The following is a 20874-nucleotide window of genomic DNA, read 5'->3' as shown; positions in this document are numbered from 1 at the left end:
GAATTGCGCGTAAAATTCGAGCGATTGGAGAAGAAGGCCCCCTTTCTTTTGTACACGCGTGGTAATTATGTAACTCGCGAGTTGCCCACGTTGCCCGCGTGGTGTTTGGTAAAAGCGCGGCTACTGAGCCGTAAACAACATGGCCGTAAACATCAAGAAGTGAAAAGAACGTGACAAAAAGTCTTGTTGCGCGATTTTTCCCTCGTTATCTGGGTTTCTGTTGTCATTATCAAGATGTTAAGGACAAGAATCACACCTAGGACCTTCTTTGTTCGAAGTTTTGTTGCAAGAAAAAGCACTTCAGCGGGTTCACAAGGAGCTCTTGAACTTGATAGCAATGATATTTCGAACAGTTTGAGAGACACTAGTACTACGTTTGCTGCTTCTAGAAGAGGTTCTTTCTTTCAAGAGGCACCAAGGCTTGGAAACCAATTCAGTGGCGATTTATTTTTACAGTCGTACTTGAAAAGAATCCTTCCAAATGAGGTAGGAAAGTTATTTAAAGCTTAAGTTAGCTCAGGACATGTTTAGTCCATTCCCAACAATAGTGCGAGTTTAATATAAGTTAACAATAAAAATTTGGAATTCCTGTCATAATAAAGTGCATCAATAAGTTAGGTGAAGTATGATAGTGAGCAATAGTCTGGAAAAGTTCAGGAAGTGTTTTTTTATGGGAACAGTAAAAAACATGGAACTCCAATCTAAATGTCGCCCCACTTTGGACCCCCTTCAAGGGGGCTTGGTCCGGGGTCAAGATTAGGGGTCCATGTTTTGTACCAGCCCATTGTGCAGCCGGGTATAGGATCATGCAAATTCAATCATTGCTGATACTGTTTACGTTTGAGTTCAATTGGATCACAGCCTTTTTGAAGTGAAGTACAGTAACCCAAATAATGTCAAATTTACTTATAAAGTATCAGTGTAATTATCTATGGTCTCACATGTTAAACAGCTCATACTGTTGATTGAAATACTTATTGGTACTGATAGTCAGGTCGGTTAGCGTAATAATCGTTACTTGCGTGATAAAAGCACCAATTTTTGCATGCGGACTCCTTTCTATACTTTATTTAAGTTTATCCGTGGCTCCGTCCGAATTATTTTATTTTTTCTTGAAATTTAAACCAGAACGATTTTAGCTCATTTGCATATATTCATAAAAGTTGTTCCGCAATGCCCCTTCATAAGCGATCGATTAGATTTTGTGATAAAAGCCCCAATTTTTGCATGCAGCCATTTTTTGATACTTGTTTTAAGTTTATCCGTGGTTCTATCCGAATTTTTTTATTTTTCTTGACTTTAAACAAGAACGTTTTTATCTAATTTGCATAAATTCATAAACGCTGTTCTTCAATGTTCCCTTTGGACAGGCATTTTATCAGAGTACTTGATATTGATAACCCATAAGGTAAATTGAAGAAAAAACCACGCGATTTTCAGGTTCCCTAACCCTAGCGTTCCACGCAGTCGTTTTTAATGACAAAAGTAAAAAATGCGGTGGCTTAAGGCTTGAAAAAATTAACTGTAATATCCAAGACAGGAGTGGATCTAGTGGCGTTGGATCGGGGTGGCTAGCCACCCCCTTGAAATATAAGGAGAGTGAAACTCGATAAGGTGTAGAAATCGTTGCAATGTTCGGTTAAAATAAAGTCTGGTGAAGGGATATTTTGTTGAGCCTTATTAAAGTGAGTTAAAGCAAAGCATTTTCCGTCGGTGGCATCTTCTCCATGAACGCTGCTAAGACAGAAAAGTTAAATCCTAGTTTGGTTAAGAGACAAGGACGAACTCTCTCTGTCATAAACAATGATCATGACAGCCAGCCGTTCAATTTTACGGAAGTGTTCACAGTCGGCATCAAGGGATTTAAACGGATGAGAGAGGCTGAAAAGGCAATTGTTTCTGTTTCTTCTTTAAATGCCTGCCAAGTCTGCCCTTTTCCCTAAAACTGCATGGATGTAGTATTACAACCAGATATAGCGTGGAACAAAGGCAGAGAGCTTTCTAGGTACAGATGGAGGAATCATAGCTGTTGGTATACGTTTACCCGTTGCCAATTCTCAGTTGGAAACTGGAGGAGACTGATGCCGGTACCGAAAAAAAGCTTTTTTAGGGTTGTCTAAGGCACCAACAGTGAACAGACCTTTCGCAGGCAGGCAGGGGATACAACTCCATCTTCGTCAAAGTGCTTGCACATGGCTTCTTCTGTCCACTCTTCAAGCTGTGTAACCCTAACTTGCGATCAGGCGTTCTTTTTTTTTTTTTTTTTTTTTTTTGCGGCGGGAGGAGAAAGATCGATATCGCCGGTTAGTGTGACCCTGACATAAGAATAGCAATTCCCAGCTGGGGTAAATGCTGGATGATCCGCTTGCTTCTCGATCTATGTTTGTTCAAGAATATTATGATTTTGAGGTAAGATGGTAACGACGCTTCTTGGCTATTTTATGGAAACAATCGACCATTAAATTTATATGCCTCGTGGCTAAAAATGTATTTTCTTATTATTGAAGCTGCCTTGGCCAAAATTTGTGCGTCCTCTGTGTAATCTCGTTTCTTCAAGGCTTCTTTAAGCATGTTCCACATCCCTCGGCGGCCATAATGATAATGGTAATGATAATGAATTAATATAGCGCATTTTTCATGTGTATATGTTCAAATGCGCTGTACACCAGACCACAACACCAGGAGCTTCGTGCCCTACTCTTTTCGAATAGTGTGTGGGTTCTTTAACGTCCCCTGTTTTAAGACTGAAGATACAGGAGACGGGACCTACGGTTTATCGTCCTTTTCCGAGAAGACTAGAATGTCTAGCCATTTGCAGATGTAATTACAAAGGCAGCACATTCTCCTCAGTTATTTTAAGACCCTGAGTGTTGGTCCGGTCTGGGGTTCGAACCCACGACCTCCCGCACAGCAGTTCGGCGCTCTACCAACTGAGCTAACCAGACTTGGCAGGGTTTTCGAGTTATTCGAGTTCGAGTTACCGGGTTCTACTGTAATTACCATAATAAACATTTTAGAATACTGCATCTAAAAATTACAATTTTAGCAAAAAACTTCAACAATGTCTTCAAGTTATATATATTTTTGCAACATTTAAGCATAAAACTGCAAATTACTTACGGAGAAGAGAAATATTTCTTGCTGTCCCACTTTAATTTAATCAATTCAAAATGGCGTGGTAGCGGTGCTTGAGAGATTGTGCGTGGTCAAAATGTTTAGCAAATTTTGCAAATTGCAAGAAAAAATTCAGGTGGAGCCACGGATAAAATTATTTAATAGTCTTTAAAGAATCATTCTGCAAAGTTTGGTGCTTTTATCAACCGTGTCACGATTTCTCCAAAAAATTGCCCTAAGCGACCTGACTATGATACTTTCAGAATCAGGAGTGGCCTGCCCTTCCCTTTCTATCTTTGTGCTGAAAAATATGACAGAAAGTGCTGAAAATGTTTGCATTGATTACTGATTACTAACTAAAATCATTAAGCTTCTTCCTGATATCTCTGATCCTCTTCTTTGATTATATTTTTGGGTTTTTCTAATATAGATTTTTTTGGATGTTGTTCTGTTGTATTTTCAGGTTTTACAAGAAATCCGCTCAGACTTAGAGCAATTTGGACACAGAGTGGCAACTGATATAAACTCTATGGGAAGAGAATGTGAACTGCAGCCACCAAGACTAGAACATTTTGATGCATGGGGTACGAGGGTTGACAACATTCATACCTGCCAGGGATGGAAACAGTTACATGACGTGTCAGCTGAGGAAGGGCTGATATCTATTCCTTATGAAAGAAAATTTGGACAGTGGAGGTAGAAGTTTTATTTTGGCTTCGCCATAATTTCAACCCTTAAATTGTCAATATATATATAATATATATAGCTGATTCTTTTTCTAAGACTGTTTCAATCTTATGATAATTTGTGAAGCCATGTGGCAGGTAGCTTTGAGAAACTTGGGGCATTTAACATTATTTTGCACAAAAACCAATGAAACAGTCCCAGTGGTACATAACTGCTAAATTCCTCTCAAAGCGGTTCTGCTAGTCTGGGTCATTTTATCATCCAAATGGAACGGTCCTAACAGTACCAGTTGATAAGTTCCTGTACAAGGAATGGGGTGAGCATGGTTTGACAAATGGTACAGGAGTTTCTTTTCAGTTGGAATGGAAAAAGAGAAAATAATATGACTGACGATTTCCATCCTTAGAGAAACTTTTGACAGGAATGAGCTCTATCTTTAAACCTTATGACCAAAAATACTGAAGGGTATACACTGTAGTAACCTACACAATCTAATCGCTATATGTAAGTTCTCATCCATGGAGGACTAGCAATACTGCTGGTCACTTTATGTTACTGTAACCAGAGCAACTAAGTACCATTAAGCTTCTACAATTTTGAGGAGTGGAACAAAATTTAACCTTAATATACTGCTTTTATTATTCTCAGTCGTATATATCAAGCTGCAAAGTTGTTCATGTTTTGTCCTTCTTCTGGTTTGTACTCTTGTCCACTGGCAATGACTGATGGAGCAGCCAAGACTATTGAGGTACTGAGTATTAATTAACAATAAATTATGAACTGCAAGCCCAAGTTTCTATGAGCGAATAGTCAACGAGGCGCAGCCAAGTTGACTATTGCTCATAGAAAACAAGGGCCAGTAGTCTAATTTTTTGCAGTAGAACTTGGACAGATTGTAGTCCAAATTAATGTACTTTTGAGCCAAAAATCAAGAACAGTTCTCCCTTTATAGGGCAATGCGCAGGTGTTCAATTTAACAATTAGACGGCAAGCTTGAGGTCTCTACCGGCTGTTCACTCCTCACCAACTATCAAAATCCGGTAGAAATCAAGAGCGAGCTGTTTAATTGTTTTAGCATAACCCAGTGGCTGATCTTTTAAACACACGATATCGCTAGAGTTGATTTTTTTGAAGGATTTGTTGTAAAAATTCAGCAGAAAACTGAGCCCACGCTCCGAGAGCCGTCTAACAATCGATTGAAGGCACCTGTGTAGCCAAACAGATCGCACTTTTTGCCAATAGACAGCAGCTGGGTTATGCCAATGGCAAAAAGAAAGAAAGGGGAAGAACCAACAAGATTTGCAAATTTCCAATAAAACACAGCTGAGTTTCTACTTCCTACTCACTGGAGATTACTTTTGATGCAACCATCTTCAGTTTATTGCTGTCTTATGATCCCTTTTCGCTTGTTAACAAGACATTTTGTTTTTAAGAAAACACCATAATTTTCATGTATCAGTGGATTGTAGTCATTGTCAGCTGTGTACTCTGCTTAACTAATGTTATTTTCTTGTTTACTTTAGGTGTCAGATTCAACAGAGAAGCTAAATGTTCTACAGGATGCTTATAACCATTTGATCAGCAGAGATCCCAAGAAGTTCTGGACGTCTGGTCAGTGGATGACAGAAAGAAAGGGTGGTTCAGATGTAGGTAAGTATATAGGTATTATGATAGGTATTAATTTTTAGAAAGTAAAAAAAAAAACAGTCAGTAAACTTTTATTTACCAAACCAGTACCACAAACAATCTAGCAATTTATAAATTTAAAAAAACTCAACATATGAAGTGTGCATAGAAAGGAACATATGAACTCACAATAAATTATTTGACCTCTTCATGCAGGGGGCTCCCGGGGTATTCTCCCACTGGAAATTGTGAAAAATCAAGTTGTGTTCGTCCACACTTCCTGCATTCTATAAGTTAATTTTTAACTCTCGCTGCCTGATTAGGCAAACCTTTATGGCATGTGAGGGGTGCAGACCCACCCTTTGCACCTCTTTGCCTATGGCCCTCTTTGTGTACTGTAGTTGAGCAGGCTCTTAAAATCCTGCATGTGAACATGAACAAAAATGAACTTTATTACCATAAAATTTATTTTTTTAAAGCAAATGGTACAGAGACAATAGCTGTTCCTCAGGATGATGGTACCTACAGGCTGTATGGTTATAAATGGTTCAGTTCAGCTACTGATGCAGACATGACACTAACGCTAGCAAGAGTGCAGAACCCTGATGGCTCTACTGTACCTGTAAGTAACATCTTGTTAACAATTTTATCCCAGAGGTCCAATCCCTCACCCTTTTATATACCACTTAATTTAATGGAAAAGGTTATCCTTTTTATACCTTTCATAAGAATAGTACCATTTCCACATACCTAAAGAAGACATACATTGTAACTTCTGTTTTCGAAATTGTTTACTTTGAGTAAACCTTTGAATCTGTCAAAGTTTGCATCTGTTCCAGACACTTTGAAAAGCCCTCCTAATATCTAAAGGGCACTTTTCCCTTCCTCGTACTTCAACTGTGAAATCCCTACCTTTGATATACCTCCAGCCTTAAAAAGGCACCTCTTTTGGGTGGAGCCTCCCTGTATAAAGGGGGACGCCTTGAGCCAGGTACCCCCCATTTATACACTTGGGTGGAGAGAGGCACTATTGTATTATTAACAATAGAAAGCAAGGGACTGCGGACGAAAATGCTCTTTTAGATCCGATATGCTGTTCATTTTCACTGTTTTCACATGGTTTTGTCCATGTTTGCAGTGTTGCTTTTCACATGGTTTTGTCCATGTTTTCAGTGTAACTGATAGTTCTGTCTATTCTCACTTCCCATCGAAACAACGACATGATATTTCGAATTCTTGACCTATTGAGTAATAGTCACGCGGCTATGATCAATGGGCGGGTGTTTGAATTTGAGCCCATCCGGATTGTCATTACCACGAGCACTTTATAGACAACGGTCTTGCACTGGTTGTCTATTCTGTGCGGCATACACTCTGCTGAAGGGACCCAATCAGGTCGAAACACCTGTCCAGAGTTTGCATTTTTGACTTTCAGTTTGGACGCTATCATGTCGTTGTCCCGTTAAGGTTTTTTCATTTCTACATAGTGTCAGCCTTGCTTCTTGTCTCTGTACTATTGTATTGCCCAAGAACACAACACTGTGGCCCTGGACATGGCTTGAACCCGGACTGTTTCATTTTGTATTTTTTTTATTTCAGGGTACCAAGGGCCTGACCATGTTTTACATGCAAACAAGAAATGAAGATGGCAAATTAAACAACATTGAAGTGCAGGTAACAACATTGGGAGGGACACGCTACCACCTGTGAAATTTTTAAGATTTTTTAATTTTTCTAGTTTGTGTACATAACAGTTGTAATCTGGCTGTAACTACATCTACTGTTTCTGAATTTCCTGGATTGACCCCTGTTGAAATTATCAATAATGCAATAAATCACCCAGGCATTTGATTTAATTCTGCAATGCAATTTTCTTGCAGAGATTGAAAAACAAACTGGGTACCAGACAGCTTCCTACTGCTGAACTTCTTCTTCATGGATCGCAGGCTCACAAGGTATGAAAGGAATGAAATATGCATCCTTTTTCATGTGTCTGTCTGTCTGTCTGTCTGTCTGTCTATGCTACGTGCACATTATTTCATTAATGGTAACCAGGAGCTAGAAAGTTAGGCCAAACATGGCTAGTCCTCACAATGCCCAGTCATGTTTATGACGTATTTTTCAGATGTCAGAGGAAGGTCGTGGAGTGCCTTGTATATCAGACATGTTAACTATAACCCGTTTTCACAATAGCATCATGGCTGCTGGTGTTATGAGAAGGTGAGAGCAGTTAAGAGCTGAAGTTTATGTGTATGCTGCTCAGCTTTTTGCATTATTTTTCTAAGAGACCGTGCTAGTACACCGAGTTTTATTGCCTTTTCCAAGCCCAAGTGGCTCATAGCTCTCAGCACTCCTGAATTCTGTAGCATGAGATGCTTAGGAGTATTGCTTCTTCCCCAGTATTCTGTCAGATTGCTAACAATTCACCAGTACCAATTTCTCCTGGGTGGGGAGAGGCACTGTGACAGTAAAGTGTCTTGTCAAAGAACGCAACACGGTGACACTGGCCCTCACATGTTGAAGATGGCGGTATCGGCGGTGCGACAGGAAGCTCAGAAGTTTCTGAGAGTTTAGAAATCTCTGAGAATGGAAATGGTTCCCTATCTTGTCAACCCACGCTGGTTAAATCCGAAAGCAAGAATTACAGACATTTTCAAAGCGACGAATTTGATATTGAAATAGACGGGGAGAACATCAAGAGGGTTGATCATACTAAATCGTTAGGACTTAGTATTGATGATCGACTCTCTTGGTCAAAACACGTTGAAGAAATATCTAAGAAAGTTTCCTCATCTATAGGCGCTTTAAAACGTGTAAGACCTTTTATCTCTACAAAAACCAGGGTACAAATCAACAATGCCTTAATACTACCGCATTTTGATTAATGCAGCTCCGTTAAGGATTATTTGAGCAGCCAGTTAAGCGATAAACTGCAATTCTGCAAAGACTCCAAAATCGCGCAGCCAGAGTGATTACCAAATCGCCGTATGATACGAGCTTGAACCTCCTTTTGGAAAAACTCAAGTGGAAGAAGCTATCTAAACGTCGTCAGACGCAAAAAGCATTGATGATGTTTAAATCAATACACAAACTTAACCCAGAGTACTTGTCTCAATTATTCACTACCCGCCGCGCAGAATACAATTTAAGAAATCTCGAAGGTAAACTTGACCTGCCCAAGCCACACACAAACTATTTGAAACGAAGTTTTAGTTATAGTGGGGCCCTTCTATGGAACAATTTGCCCCAGCAAATGAGGGATGTTGGCTCCATTGGGCACTTTAAACGAGAAATTATAAATCAAATCACTGACATATCGGATTCCCACACGGCAATCATGTAAAGCAGTGTTATGCTTTTTTATATGTTTTTTATAGCTTACTTAACTGATGATTCTTTTTGCCGTGTGAATATAAATAACTAATTTTAAAAACACGAAACAACTTTTTAAAGACATGTTTCGGCATGACTTATGCCATCTTCAGTTTATTGAGAATTTAAAATAATAATAATAATAATAATAATAATAATAACAATAATAATAATAATAATAATAATAATAATAATAATAATAATAATAATAATATTGTAATTTTACTTTGTATACATTTCTATTTTTGTATTTGTAGCTTGGGTATATATATAGCCCTAGATTTTAAATTCTCAATAAACTGAAGATGGCATAAGTCATGCCGAAACATGTCTTTAAAAAGTTGTTTCGTGTTTTTAAAATTAGTAATTTTACTAGTGCTAACAAGGAAATATGAATATAAATAAAGATTGACTTGACTTGACTTGACTGGCTAGGATTTCAGCCCAGATGGCTTAGTCCAGATTCTGGCATACTTACCATTAGGCCACTGCACCTCTCAAATACTAATTCACAATAACTGTTAAAACGAAAATCACCCATATGACTTAAAGAAGTGCTAGAAAAGGAGGGAAAGGACGCCAAGTTAAAGAATCAAACTTAATTCGTAGCTTTTGGAACAAACTACAGACATTTTTGTTTGATTTTCAAATTCATTGAAACTTCATTAAGAAATAAAAACGTTACTCTGGTTAAAAATTTGTTGTAAAATGTTCGTAAAATATCCGCAATGTCCCAACGTTTCGGCTTAAACTAAAGTCTTCATCAGGGGAAAGTCATCACTTTCCCCTGATGAAGACTTTAGTTTAAGCCGAAACGTTGGGACATTGCGGATATTTTACGAACATTTTACAACAAATTTTTAACCAGAGTAACGTTTTTATTTCTTAATGAATCAACCACCTGGTTACAGGTCCATTTTTAAAATTCATTGAAACTGTTATGTTACAAACTTGTATGCTTTAAGTACTGATGGTATCTTTTGGAAATTTCATGCGAGCCTTGAAACTTGTAAATGTTTGCCTTTCAATTACAGGATCATGAGTTTGGCTCAAGATTACTGTTTGAAAAGATCAGTATTTGGAAAATTGCTAGTGGATCATCCTCTTCACATGCAGACACTTGCTAGAATGGAGGTAGTGTCTTTTTAGTTGCTCTGTATGACTTCCAAGAAATAGATCGTTTTTCCCACCTTAATATAATCAGAACAATGCCATTAAAACCCAGTCATAGCCAATTTGGCCAAAACTAGAGTTCATGGCTCTCCAGGCCTGAAAAATGAAATGCTAAAATTCCACGACTTTCCAGGTTTTCCATGACCTGTACAAACCCTGTAAAAGCGTAAATTAACGTCATCAATGCTCCACTTTTATCAGGTGGAGACCCGTGCAGCCTTTCTACTCACAATGGAAGTTGGCCGACTGCTCGGTAAACAGGAGTGTAATGAGGCATCAGATGTTGAACAACAACTCTTGAGACTTCTTACACCAATCACTAAACTGTACACTGCTAAACAGGTTGGTATCAGCTACAAGATGCAACTCACTCCAAAAGTTTTGTGTTTGCTATGCAGCCGAATCCTGACGCCGAAGTGATGTTTCATAATGACTGAGAGAATTCTCGTACGTTCTTTGATTCGTGATATAGGTGAGATGGGAATCCGACCAAACAGTGGCTATTCATTTGCTTGGAAGGAAGTCATCACATACAGATGGCGTATCATAGTCACGCACTCACTCTAAGCGCGATCGTAGTCAATTTGATTGGTTCACAATTCAAATGGCGGAAAAAGTCAATGAAAACATGTGTGCTAACACACGCCACATGCAAACTAGAAAAACGTGAAGTCAAAAAGTCCGCAAAAGGTCTAAAAAGGTCCCTTAAATCTTTCAAAAATTGCCCTTAACACAGGCAGGGATGTGCGCATAAGGGTTTTTGAGAACATGCGTTAACATTATGAATGACTTAATGTGCTTCTCACTTGTTGACAGTCCATGCAGGTCACGTCAGAAGGTCTAGAGAGTTTTGGTGGCCAAGGATACATTGAAGACACAGGGCTACCAGGATTAATGCGAGATGCTCAGGTAAAGCAAATTGTTTGTTGTGGTACATTTCTTTTAACGTTAGTTCTGAGATTTTGGTGACACGTCAAGACAGTACCACGTAGTTGATGGGCTTCTTTGTTCTCGTCAACTGTCTAGCTGGCAATATATCGATATGGCAAGGAGAAATAAGATTTTTATCAGTCTGTAATCTTCAAAATTAAACGGGTAGTTTTGAGGCATCTCAATTGAAAAACTATTTCCATTTACTCATGACCTCTTCAGTGTGGCGAACGTTTTATTGCACACAAAATGGTTAATTCAATCGGTCCGGTTACTCTTCAGACTGAACAACGATATGAGTAAATAAGTAAAGTAAAGTACATAAGTAAAACCTATATTTCTGTGTCTGTGTATTTAGCCCTTGTGGGCTAATTGGGGGCACCAATTAAAATACCAAAAAAACCTTTTAATAATACTAAGCTCAAAATATTTAATATTTTATAATATTCTATAATATTTAATATTTATTATCTTTACGTGTCTCTGCTAAAATACATAGCAGAGAGTCACCCACAGATTTGGACAATAACCATTAAAAGTTGTAATAAGCAATGCTACTAAAAGTAACTATTCACTTTCCTTAGACCGTTTTTATTGAAACTTTGTTTCTTCAAGCGGTTCGGTTCGTCATCAAATTGAATAAAATAAGACCATGTTAAAATAGAAACATAATAAAAGTGTCATTATTAAATACATTGCAGATAAACATCCACTAACTGGGACAATTCTGGAAAATAGTATAAGTAATACTTAATTCCAAAAGTAAGACTAGATTTATTTCAATATACGACTGCTACATTAATTAGAACTTAAATTTGAGTGAAGAAGCATCATCACTGGCTATCTGATGAAACCTGTGACAAATGAGCGAATTTATCTTTCCGAGCTAGTATTTATTTAAAGGGAAAACAACAACTCGGGAAGTTGCCCGAATAGCCTTATGCATGATTACGTCAACATGGAAAGGTTCGGCAAATAACTCGCGAACGGTACACCGCAGAGAACTGAAACTTGGAGAAATTATTTATCTATTTATCGTTTATAATATTTGAAATATATAGCTTCTGTAGTTGAATGGTTTCGAATTTAGTTTTTGAGTGCGTGACAGTGAAAACCAGCAATAGAGGCTTCTATAGAGTACGTAATGTTCTTATTTAAAACGATTTTTGTGTCAAACAGAACTTTTAAACCAAACAAAATCAAATTGCCATGTACCAGCTCAGAGAAAAATCGTCCAAAACAGGAAATTTTCTTGTCATTTTATGTAGCGCTTGATAAATTAAGACTCTACAGCCAAACGTTGCGTCAGTTCAAAATATCTTATCTCAAGGCCTTTTTAAATATCTTAATGACAGAATTTCCTAAGCGTATTCCTTTGAATATTTCTTCTCCGAGTATTCTTTCTTTTAAATGCACCAATTAAAACCCCATTAACACGCGCAAAAAAATCAGCACAACACGGCAAATGTTTGGCACCGTGCTGACAATTTTGGGCACGGCACTCCCAATAGGACATTTCCGATATATTAATATTCTAACTTGGCTCCGAGGTTTGGGGGAATAAAACAAAAGAAATTTAGAATTTTAATATACGCACTGTGTCGAAAACAAGTGTGACGCATGCGTAGTTTTGACAAAAGCGGCGGCCACTGCAGCATTTTGGTCACGTCGGCAAAAAGAGTGTAAAAAAGAGAAGTTCTGGGGGATGAGAATGCCACTGATGAAGAAAATAAAAGAAAGCTCCCGCGCTAAAAAAAATCGTTGTGTGAAAGCCACGTCCACCCATTCTGCAAAGAGCCATTTCTTTTTCTTTTTTTTCTTCGATTGTCGAAGAGGAAAGAACACTGTTCAATATGCTGAGTTGTCGAAAACTCGTTCCTTGCCAGTAAAATTCGCGTTTTACACTGAAAGCACGATGAACAATCAGAGAAAAAAATTGATAGAAAGTAGGGGTGCCGATATAAAAATCGGAACCGTGCCTAGCAGGAGAAAACCTTCTTGTTTAGTGGTTTGGTCGCGGTGCCAAATATTTGCCGTACCGTGCCGATTTTCTAGCGCGTGTAAATGGGGAAGAGCTTTATTTACTTTTTTTTACATATTTTTGTAAAATAGTTTTGTGATTTCTTGGAAATGCAGTGAAAATTATTAGACTTAAAACATACTACTTATCGGTCAATACATCAAGGCCGAGGTCTGAGATTCCCCTGTATAGGTAATGACCGAACGGACGCGGTTAATAAGTTATTTATTATATGGCCTTTTAGCGCCATTTTAATGTCTAAATGTCTCGCTCTCGCTCTCTGTGGCTCTCTTCGTCGCTCATACTAAAGAAGTATCGGTATGCTAATAGTTTTCTTTCAGTTGTTGAAAAGATAGTTACATTTTGTCGGTATTTATATTGTCGTTATCGCAATTGCACTAGTAGCTTTCACTCACAACTCAAAAAAACCGTCGAGCCGAGAAAATTTTTCATAATGCCCGGTCATTACAAGAAAATAATGCCCACTCAGCAGCCAATCAGAGCGCGCGTACTATTGTAGCCATATAATAAAGAAGTAATAATTTTTCTCAAATTAAAACAGCTCGTCAGCCACTGCAGGTTCCGACTCACTCAGATCACTGCTCAGTAGTTTGAGTACAGGAGCAGACGAAATATATTGCTCCAAATATGTATTCTTTAATTGGAAAACAAAAATTCAGGAAATTGACCGCGTTGAACGCTCGTTGCATTGTACAAAAGTTCTTGCACTCCGCCCTCGTAAAACGTAAATGTTACTTGTCGACATTTAACAGAACCAATACCGTTTTCTCCACGTGACGAATTAGGTCCTATTATTTGAGCCCATATCTCGTACTTGGTGTTTTTGTTGAAACTTATTTTCTCATCAAACAATACTTCAAAACCAAAATACGTATATTTCTCGCGCTGCAACAGCTTTGAGGGGAATTGTCCAGTTTTAGACACCAAAACTGTTCCACTCGTGGCGTCTTTTACGTTTAATCTAACGGAGAAGGTATTATTCTCACTGCCAAATAAGCCCACTCCGTAAAGCACAATATCTTTGTCCACAGAGAATTTGACGGCATCGTATATCCCGCTACTATAACCGCGATTTACAACTTTTGGCATCAAGCCAAATCTACAACATCGTTGAATGTCTCCGCCCAAACCAGATCTTTTGGTTTCTAAAAAACCAACTGGAGAACTCGCGACTGAACTCAGATGTTTGACAATACTGACGACTTCTTTTGGTTTTAAGATTTCACTGTCCAACACCACGCTAGCGAAATCTTCTTGCTTCATTGTTGGAAAGCGTATTCCTTTAATCACTTCTTCTCTGAGAACTCTTCTTTTTATTGCACCATCTGCTGCTAAACCTTGCCTCTCACACTCCTTTGTTGCCCACAAGTCAACAGCTTTAAACAGTTCTATCTCTTCAATCGTCAGAGTGTCTCTTGCGACTACTGCTTCAAGTAAGGAACTCTCAATTGTCGCAAATTGCTCTGACTTCACGGCCGCTTCTGTCTGTTTATCGATCACTTTCCAGCATCGTTCCACCAGGGTTTTCTCTTCATATTTCTGGGCAGAGGGCAGGATGTTGAAAACATTCGACGGATCTAAATTATCTTGAAGATATTTCGCACATTTGTCAGCCAGTGAAGGCACTATGTATTTCTTCGCCAAATACAACACTCCCATCACATTACTTCCGCTCAAGATTGCTTCATCGCTGTACATGTAGCGAAACATCTCCAACAGACTCTCGTACTCACAGTCAGGCAGATCAATAGAGTCTCCAGTCTCTGCCAGCTCACCGTAAAACATGGCTTCAAACACAGGACTGCTAATCGACAGCACGAACTTGTGAGCTGGAATCACTTGTTTACTTTCACTTTCGCCGTCAGTCTTGCGAACAACAAACTTCACATCGCTGAAAAGATCGTTGTTGAACATAAACTTGTTTCTTTCTTTGATGGTTGGTCTTGTTGTTTGCCAGTTTTTCTCAACGACAGCCATGGTTTCTGTACTGAGATTGACGAACTATAGACGAAGGATGTTTCAATTTGGTAGACACTGTAGTTTTCGTGGAAATTTGGGTGGCAACTCAAGCCAGCGGTGGCGTAGCAAATTTGAATCTAAAATTACTTAACAGAAATTCATCACGCAATCAGTTAGCGTGACTCAGAAATGTTTCAGTTTTTGTCAACATCTCCCGGTGACGCGCGCGAACTAATTTTCTTGCGACCATTCTTGGTTGAAATTTCACACAGACAAGTTGTGTTTTATATTATGGGAGCTATAAAGTTACAAAACGTTACAAAAGGGAAAGCAGTAAATGCAGTGGTGTTGTTAGTGAATGAAAGAGTGATTAATTGTGCCTAAGGGCTTGATTTATTTTGAGTATTTATAAATGATAAAAGAATAACAATTGGGATAGCTGTGATGGTAGACTGAGCACACCTTGAGAATATTTATCATTGTCTGTTCGTATTCCACGTTCGGGGCTTCACTTTGTTTACATCAGGCAACCATTATTTATACAGTGGCTTCCTCTGGATGACATGCTTCTTCTTCTTCACAAGCCTTTTTTTTTTACCAACTTGCGCTTACATTTCCTTGGCACTTTTTTATTTTCCTGAGTGTCCGAAGAGACAGCAGTGTAAGATTATTTGAAATTTTATTGTCAAAGTCAAAAATGTTTTCGGAGGTCAAAAAGCGCAGTTTACTTGTATACTTTACTGTAGCGAGTCGACCTATAATTAGGAATATAAACCAACAACGAGTTACTTACCTTGAGTACCATAGGTAGATCAAATAAAAAACCGAAGGTTTCTGACTAAAAGTCGTCATCAGTGATGTCCTTTTTAGTCGAAAACGTTCGGGTTTTTATGCAATACAAATTTTTCTCAGAATCAAAACTCGTTAGTCACTCGGGGTTTTACAGACAATGTAATTTGAGTAGAGGAGCTTTGTCAGCTAGCTTTACTCGAATTGGTAATTAAAGGGACTATGTCACAGGGATTTCGCAGTTTTTTGGTCTAAACTGTTCTGAAATAAGTGGAAGGCAACTTCACCCTAAATAAGCATTGTCTTTGAACATTAAACGGAAGATATAAGCTTTATTTGGAGATAGAAATCAAACTTCGGCTCTAACGATTTTTTTTGAAGGCGCGTGGAACAACTTGAAAACGTTGGCTAACGTTTTCAAATTGCAATCCATTTCCATCGGAGCCAAACGCGCTTTTAAACAGTTTAAGTGCTCTAAAAAAGCAATTATTAATAAAACTGGACCAATATTTTTACGTTTCCTACGACACAAATATAAATTTGGGCAGTTCAAAAATCTGATAAAATCCCGGACATAGTCCCTTTAATGAACAATATGTGTTGTCCCAAATTAAAATATTTATTCTCTAGAGGAAAACAATAATTCTGGAAATTGACCAGTTTTGACCTTCGTTTCATTCGGTCCATTAAAATACATGTTCCACTCCAAAAACGTAAATGTTACTTCTTGACAATCAACAGAATCGATACCGTTTTCGCCACGAAACGAATCAGGTCCTGTTATTTCAGCAAAAATCTCGTACTTGGTGTTTCTCTTTAAAGTTATTTTTGTGTCAAATAAGACTTGAAAACCGAAATAGGTAAATTCCTCGCAATGTAATAGCTTCGACTGGAATCGTCCAGTTTGAAACACCAAAACTGTTCCATTCGTGGCCTCTTTTAACTTCAATTCTACAGAGTAAGAATTATTCTCACGGCCAAAGAAGCACACTCCGTGTAGCTCAATATCTTTATTCACAGAGAATTTGACGGCATCGTATATCTCCTTACCATAATGACGAAAGTGTTTTGACTTCGAGCCAAATCTACAACATCGTTGAATATCTCCGCCCAAACCAGATCTTTTGGTTTCTGGAAATCCAACTGGAGACCTCGCGACTGAACTCAGATGTTTGACAATACTGACGATTTCTTTTGTTTTTAAGATTTCACTGTCTAACACCACGCTAGCGAAATCCTCTAGCTTCATCGTTGGAAAGCGTATTCCTTTAATCACTTCTTCTCCAACAATTCTTCTTTTTACTGCACCATCTGCCGCTAAACCTTGCCTCTCGCATTCGTTTGTTGCCCACAAGTCAACAGCTTTAAACAGCTTTATCTCTTCAATCGACAGAGTGTCTCTCATGACTACTGCTTCAAGTAAAGACCTCTCAATTGTCGTAAATCCATCAGACTTCACGGTCTCTTCTGCCTTTTTATCAATCACTTCCCAACATCGATCTACCAGGACTTTCGCTTCATATTTCTGTGCAGAGGGCAAGATGCTGAAAACATTTGATGGATCGATGTTATCTTGGAGATATTCTATGCATCTATCAGCAAGTGAATGCACCATGTATTTTGTTGCTAAATACAATACTCCCATCACATTACTTCCGCTTAAGTTGACTTCATCGCTATACATGTAGCGAAACAACTCCAACAGACTCTCGTACTCACAGTCAGGCAGTTCAATAGAGTCTCCAGTCTCCGCTAGCATACCGTAAAACATGGTTTCAAACACAAGACTGCTAATCGACAGCACGAACTTGTGAGCTGGAATCACTTGTTTACTTTCGCATTCGCCATCGGCCTTTGGCACAACAAACTTCACATCGCTGAAAAGATCGTTGTTGAACATAAACTTGCATTTTTCTCTGATGGTTGGTCTCGTTGTTTGCCAGTTTTCTTCGACAAAATACATGGCTTTTTTTTTTTGTGAGGACGCTGCAGTCTAAACGGCTACACGAACTTTCAGTCCCTCCCGTGAAGTGTTCGTGAAAACTTGGAGCTCCTTCGGTGTCAACGTGAGGCTGCGGTAGTTATTCAACAGGAAAACTATCGTTAGCTATTATTCAACAGGAAATGGAAACGCATAAAAAATTTGAGTTGTCTTTTCAAAATACCAGAGAAACTGCTGCTCTGTATACCAAGGTTACTCACGTCGTTTTTAATTGGTTGAGAAATTAAAATACGTAAGAAACTCCTGCTTTTTACGCGTCTGTCTTTAAACGAAATAACGAAATTCAGACAGCGACATGCGGACCATTCTTTAAAATTGCGACACGACAAGCTTTGAAATTCAGACAGGAGACAATTATATCTACCCTAAAAGGGCCTCATTAATCGCGCTCTGAGAAACAATGTTATAAGAGAAACAGTGTTAGCTATAAACAGAGGATTTTTATTTATAATAAAAAATTTAAGAACGATCTCTGGCTAAAAATGTTTAAAAATATACGAGCTTTCGACTGTTAGATCTACAGTCTTCGACGGGTAAAAATGAATGACGAAATATGAATATAAGTGTGTAAGAATAAAAAAGAATGGACTATGTAAATTGATTTTGAATGTGTGTAAACAAAGAATGTTGTATTGCTCAGGGAGTGGGCAGGAATTGTTGTCAGCATTTGGAGTCTTTAATGTAACCTGTATTTAAGTCTTTATTTAATCTGACCTAAATTTAAGTCTTGAAAAAAAAAACACATGATATTTCGGTCATAATTAAGCCGACGACCGCTCTACCACAACAGTTCCCGGCCCCGAAGTTTCGTCCTGCTCCGAATTCACAATCTAACGTTGTTTACAAAATTCCTTGCTCCGACTGTTCATGGTGTTATATCGGTGAAACTAGCAGAGCGTTGAACACCCGAAGAAAAGAACACATAAGAAATGTCAAAACAGCGGCTAAAGGCTCCTCAATTGCGAACCATGCGCGACCCCCAATGCTGACAACAATTCCTACCCATCCCCTGGCAATACAACTTTTTTTACACACATTCAAAATTAATTTACATTGTCTATTTTTTTTATTCGTACACATTTATATTCATATTTCGTCATTCAATTTTACCCGTCGAAGACTGTAGATCTAACAGTGGAAAGTTCGTTTATTTGTAAACATTTTTAGCAAGAGATCGTTCTTAAACCTTTCATTATTCTTACTCCTAGCTACGTTTTATATATTGCTCGAATTTCAAAACCTCCTGATCACGCTTACTGGAATATCTCGACCAATCAAAAACGGTATGACTTACTTAGGTTCACAAAGCAGGAGTTTCTTGGGCACTTTAATGTTGACGTGACTCTGAACCAAGTACACAAAGCAGGAGTTTCTTGGGCACTTTAATGTTGACGTGACTCTGAACCAAGTACACAAAGCAGGAGTTTCTCGGGCACTTTAATGTTGACGTGACTCTGAACCAAGTACACAAAGCAGGAGTTTCTCGGGCACTTTAATGTTGACGTGACTCTGAACCAAGTACACAAAGCAAGAGTTTCTTGGGCACTTTATCTATCAACTTTATTGGTCTTAAAATTTTACAAATAAAAGAAAAGAAAAGGACCAAAAAGGAATTGCGCGAACGGGAAAATAGTAACCCATGCGGGGCGCAACCCTAATGTTGACGTGACTCTGAACCAAGTACACAAAGCAGGAATTTCTTGGGCACTTTAATTTTGACGTGACTCTGAAGCAAGTACACAGAACAGGAGGTTCTTGTGCATTTTGAGAGGGGCCGTTGAAATTAATTTAAATTCAAATTTCTTTGACGGATTTACTACGCAAGAGCAGGAGTTTCTCGTGAATTTCATTAAGAAACTGTTTTAATACTTGACCGATGAAAATTTCTCGACTCATGCATTCTGAAGTGATCAAAAATTCTAGATCACTAAAAACATTTTTCTACTGGTTACTCGACCTTACAGAGATATTATTTTCGGACTGCTGCCCGCCGTTTTAAGCATTCTTCGTTAATTTTTCAAAGGTGTGCATTTTTTTGCAAAGGTGTGTATTTATCAATTCTGTTGTAGAAAGTGTGTGGCCAAACAGCGTGCGTTTGTCAACAAAATGGCGGCCGCTTCTTTGCTTTTCAAATTGTCTGTGAAGATTGACTTGGATAATTAATAATTTCAACTTCCCAATCGAGGAGCAGTAAAAGAAAAGCTAAACAGATCTAACTTTCGAGTTTTTTTTATATGCATCAGTAAAGCAACAAAACTGTAGCGAATTCAAGGTTTCTTCCTTGCGGGCGACTTGTTCAACGTTTCATATATTTTCAAACAGTTCACGTTTTCGAACTTTAAAAAACCCAGAGTTTACCTGACTTCCAAACGGCCCTCGCACGTCAGTACATCTTTCAGTCGCCATATTACAAGAAAAAACTTGGCTTTTCCTTCAGTTTCGAGCAAGTGACGGTTTTAATAAATTGTGAATGAAATGCAAAGGCTCACACAGAAGCCAATGCAATGTGGTGCAGATATCAGTTTTCCGCGTGTGACGTGATTTATATTTATTTCATTTAACAATTAGACTACGAGCCCGAGTTTTCTATGAGCAAATAGTCAACGAGGCGCAGCCGAGTTGACTATCGCTCATAGAAAACGAGGGCGAGTAGTCTAATTGTTTTAGTAGAAACTCTAAAGGATTGCAGTCCAAAACCTACAATATTGTGCACTTTAAAGACAAAAATCAAGAAAATTTACCGCTTAAAGAGCTACTCTTGCGCGCGACTGTTTTCTATCGGCGAATAGAAATCAGTAGGAGAACCAATCAGATTCGCGGATTTCCAATAGAACACAGCTGAGTTTCTACTAACATTCAATAGAAACAAGAGCGTGTCTTGTTGTTAAGTTTTGAACGTCTAGTAGATTTTTACTAAAACAGTTAGATCATTCGCTCTCGATTTCTGTGCGTGATAGTCAACTATCAACCGATAGAAATCTCCAGCTCATGCATAATTTCTAATTACAGTTAAATAGAAAACAGTGGGAGAACCAATCAGATCCGATGATTTCTAATAGAACACGACCGACTGAGTTTCTACTCACTGCGATAAGTTTGATTTATTCCATTAGATTTCTATTTCGCCTTTGTTAAGTTTCTTTCTGAATAACGATTTCAACCTCTCGTCGCGATAGTTTGT

At 38.3% G+C, this 20874-nt stretch overlaps 3 protein-coding genes across 4 annotated transcripts in view; 1 reads left to right on the top strand and 2 right to left on the bottom strand.

The window, feature by feature from the left end:
- The first annotated feature begins 129 nt into the window (after positions 1-129).
- Positions 130-20874, top strand: part of LOC144646176 (acyl-CoA dehydrogenase family member 11-like) — a 117213-nt gene continuing 96468 nt past the window's right edge. For both annotated transcript variants that reach the window (XM_078505721.1, XM_078505720.1), the window contains exons 1-11: positions 130-486; positions 3578-3810; positions 4450-4549; positions 5325-5451; positions 5907-6049; positions 7027-7101; positions 7308-7382; positions 7553-7647; positions 9834-9933; positions 10174-10314; positions 10789-10881. In XM_078505721.1, the coding sequence (XP_078361847.1) occupies positions 235-486; positions 3578-3810; positions 4450-4549; positions 5325-5451; positions 5907-6049; positions 7027-7101; positions 7308-7382; positions 7553-7647; positions 9834-9933; positions 10174-10314; positions 10789-10881 (1434 nt within the window). In that variant the 5' untranslated portion in view covers positions 130-234. The remainder of the gene's footprint in view (positions 487-3577; positions 3811-4449; positions 4550-5324; positions 5452-5906; positions 6050-7026; positions 7102-7307; positions 7383-7552; positions 7648-9833; positions 9934-10173; positions 10315-10788; positions 10882-20874) is intronic.
- Positions 12482-14999, bottom strand: LOC144646205 (BTB/POZ domain-containing protein 6-like). Its single transcript, XM_078505748.1, has one exon. It carries the CDS (start codon positions 14918-14920, stop codon positions 13580-13582), a length of 1341 nt encoding a protein of 446 aa, XP_078361874.1. The 5' UTR covers positions 14921-14999; the 3' UTR covers positions 12482-13579.
- On the bottom strand, positions 16288-17794 carry LOC144646203 (BTB/POZ domain-containing protein 6-like). The gene has a single exon (XM_078505747.1). The coding sequence runs from the start codon at positions 17652-17654 to the stop codon at positions 16311-16313; it is 1344 nt and encodes a 447-aa protein (XP_078361873.1). The 5' UTR covers positions 17655-17794; the 3' UTR covers positions 16288-16310.

Source organism: Oculina patagonica, chromosome 3, assembly GCF_052425735.1.
Source record: "Oculina patagonica isolate OP01 chromosome 3, crgOcupat, whole genome shotgun sequence".
NCBI lineage: Eukaryota > Metazoa > Cnidaria > Anthozoa > Scleractinia > Oculinidae > Oculina > Oculina patagonica.
This window is presented reverse-complemented; position numbering and strand designations above follow the sequence as displayed.

Excerpts from the sequence above, each read along its gene's own strand:
- LOC144646203 (XM_078505747.1), bottom strand. The coding sequence starts at position 17,654 with ATGTATTTTGTCGAAGAAAACTGGCAAACAACGAGACCAACCATCAGA.
- LOC144646205 (XM_078505748.1), bottom strand. The coding sequence starts at position 14,920 with ATGGCTGTCGTTGAGAAAAACTGGCAAACAACAAGACCAACCATCAAA.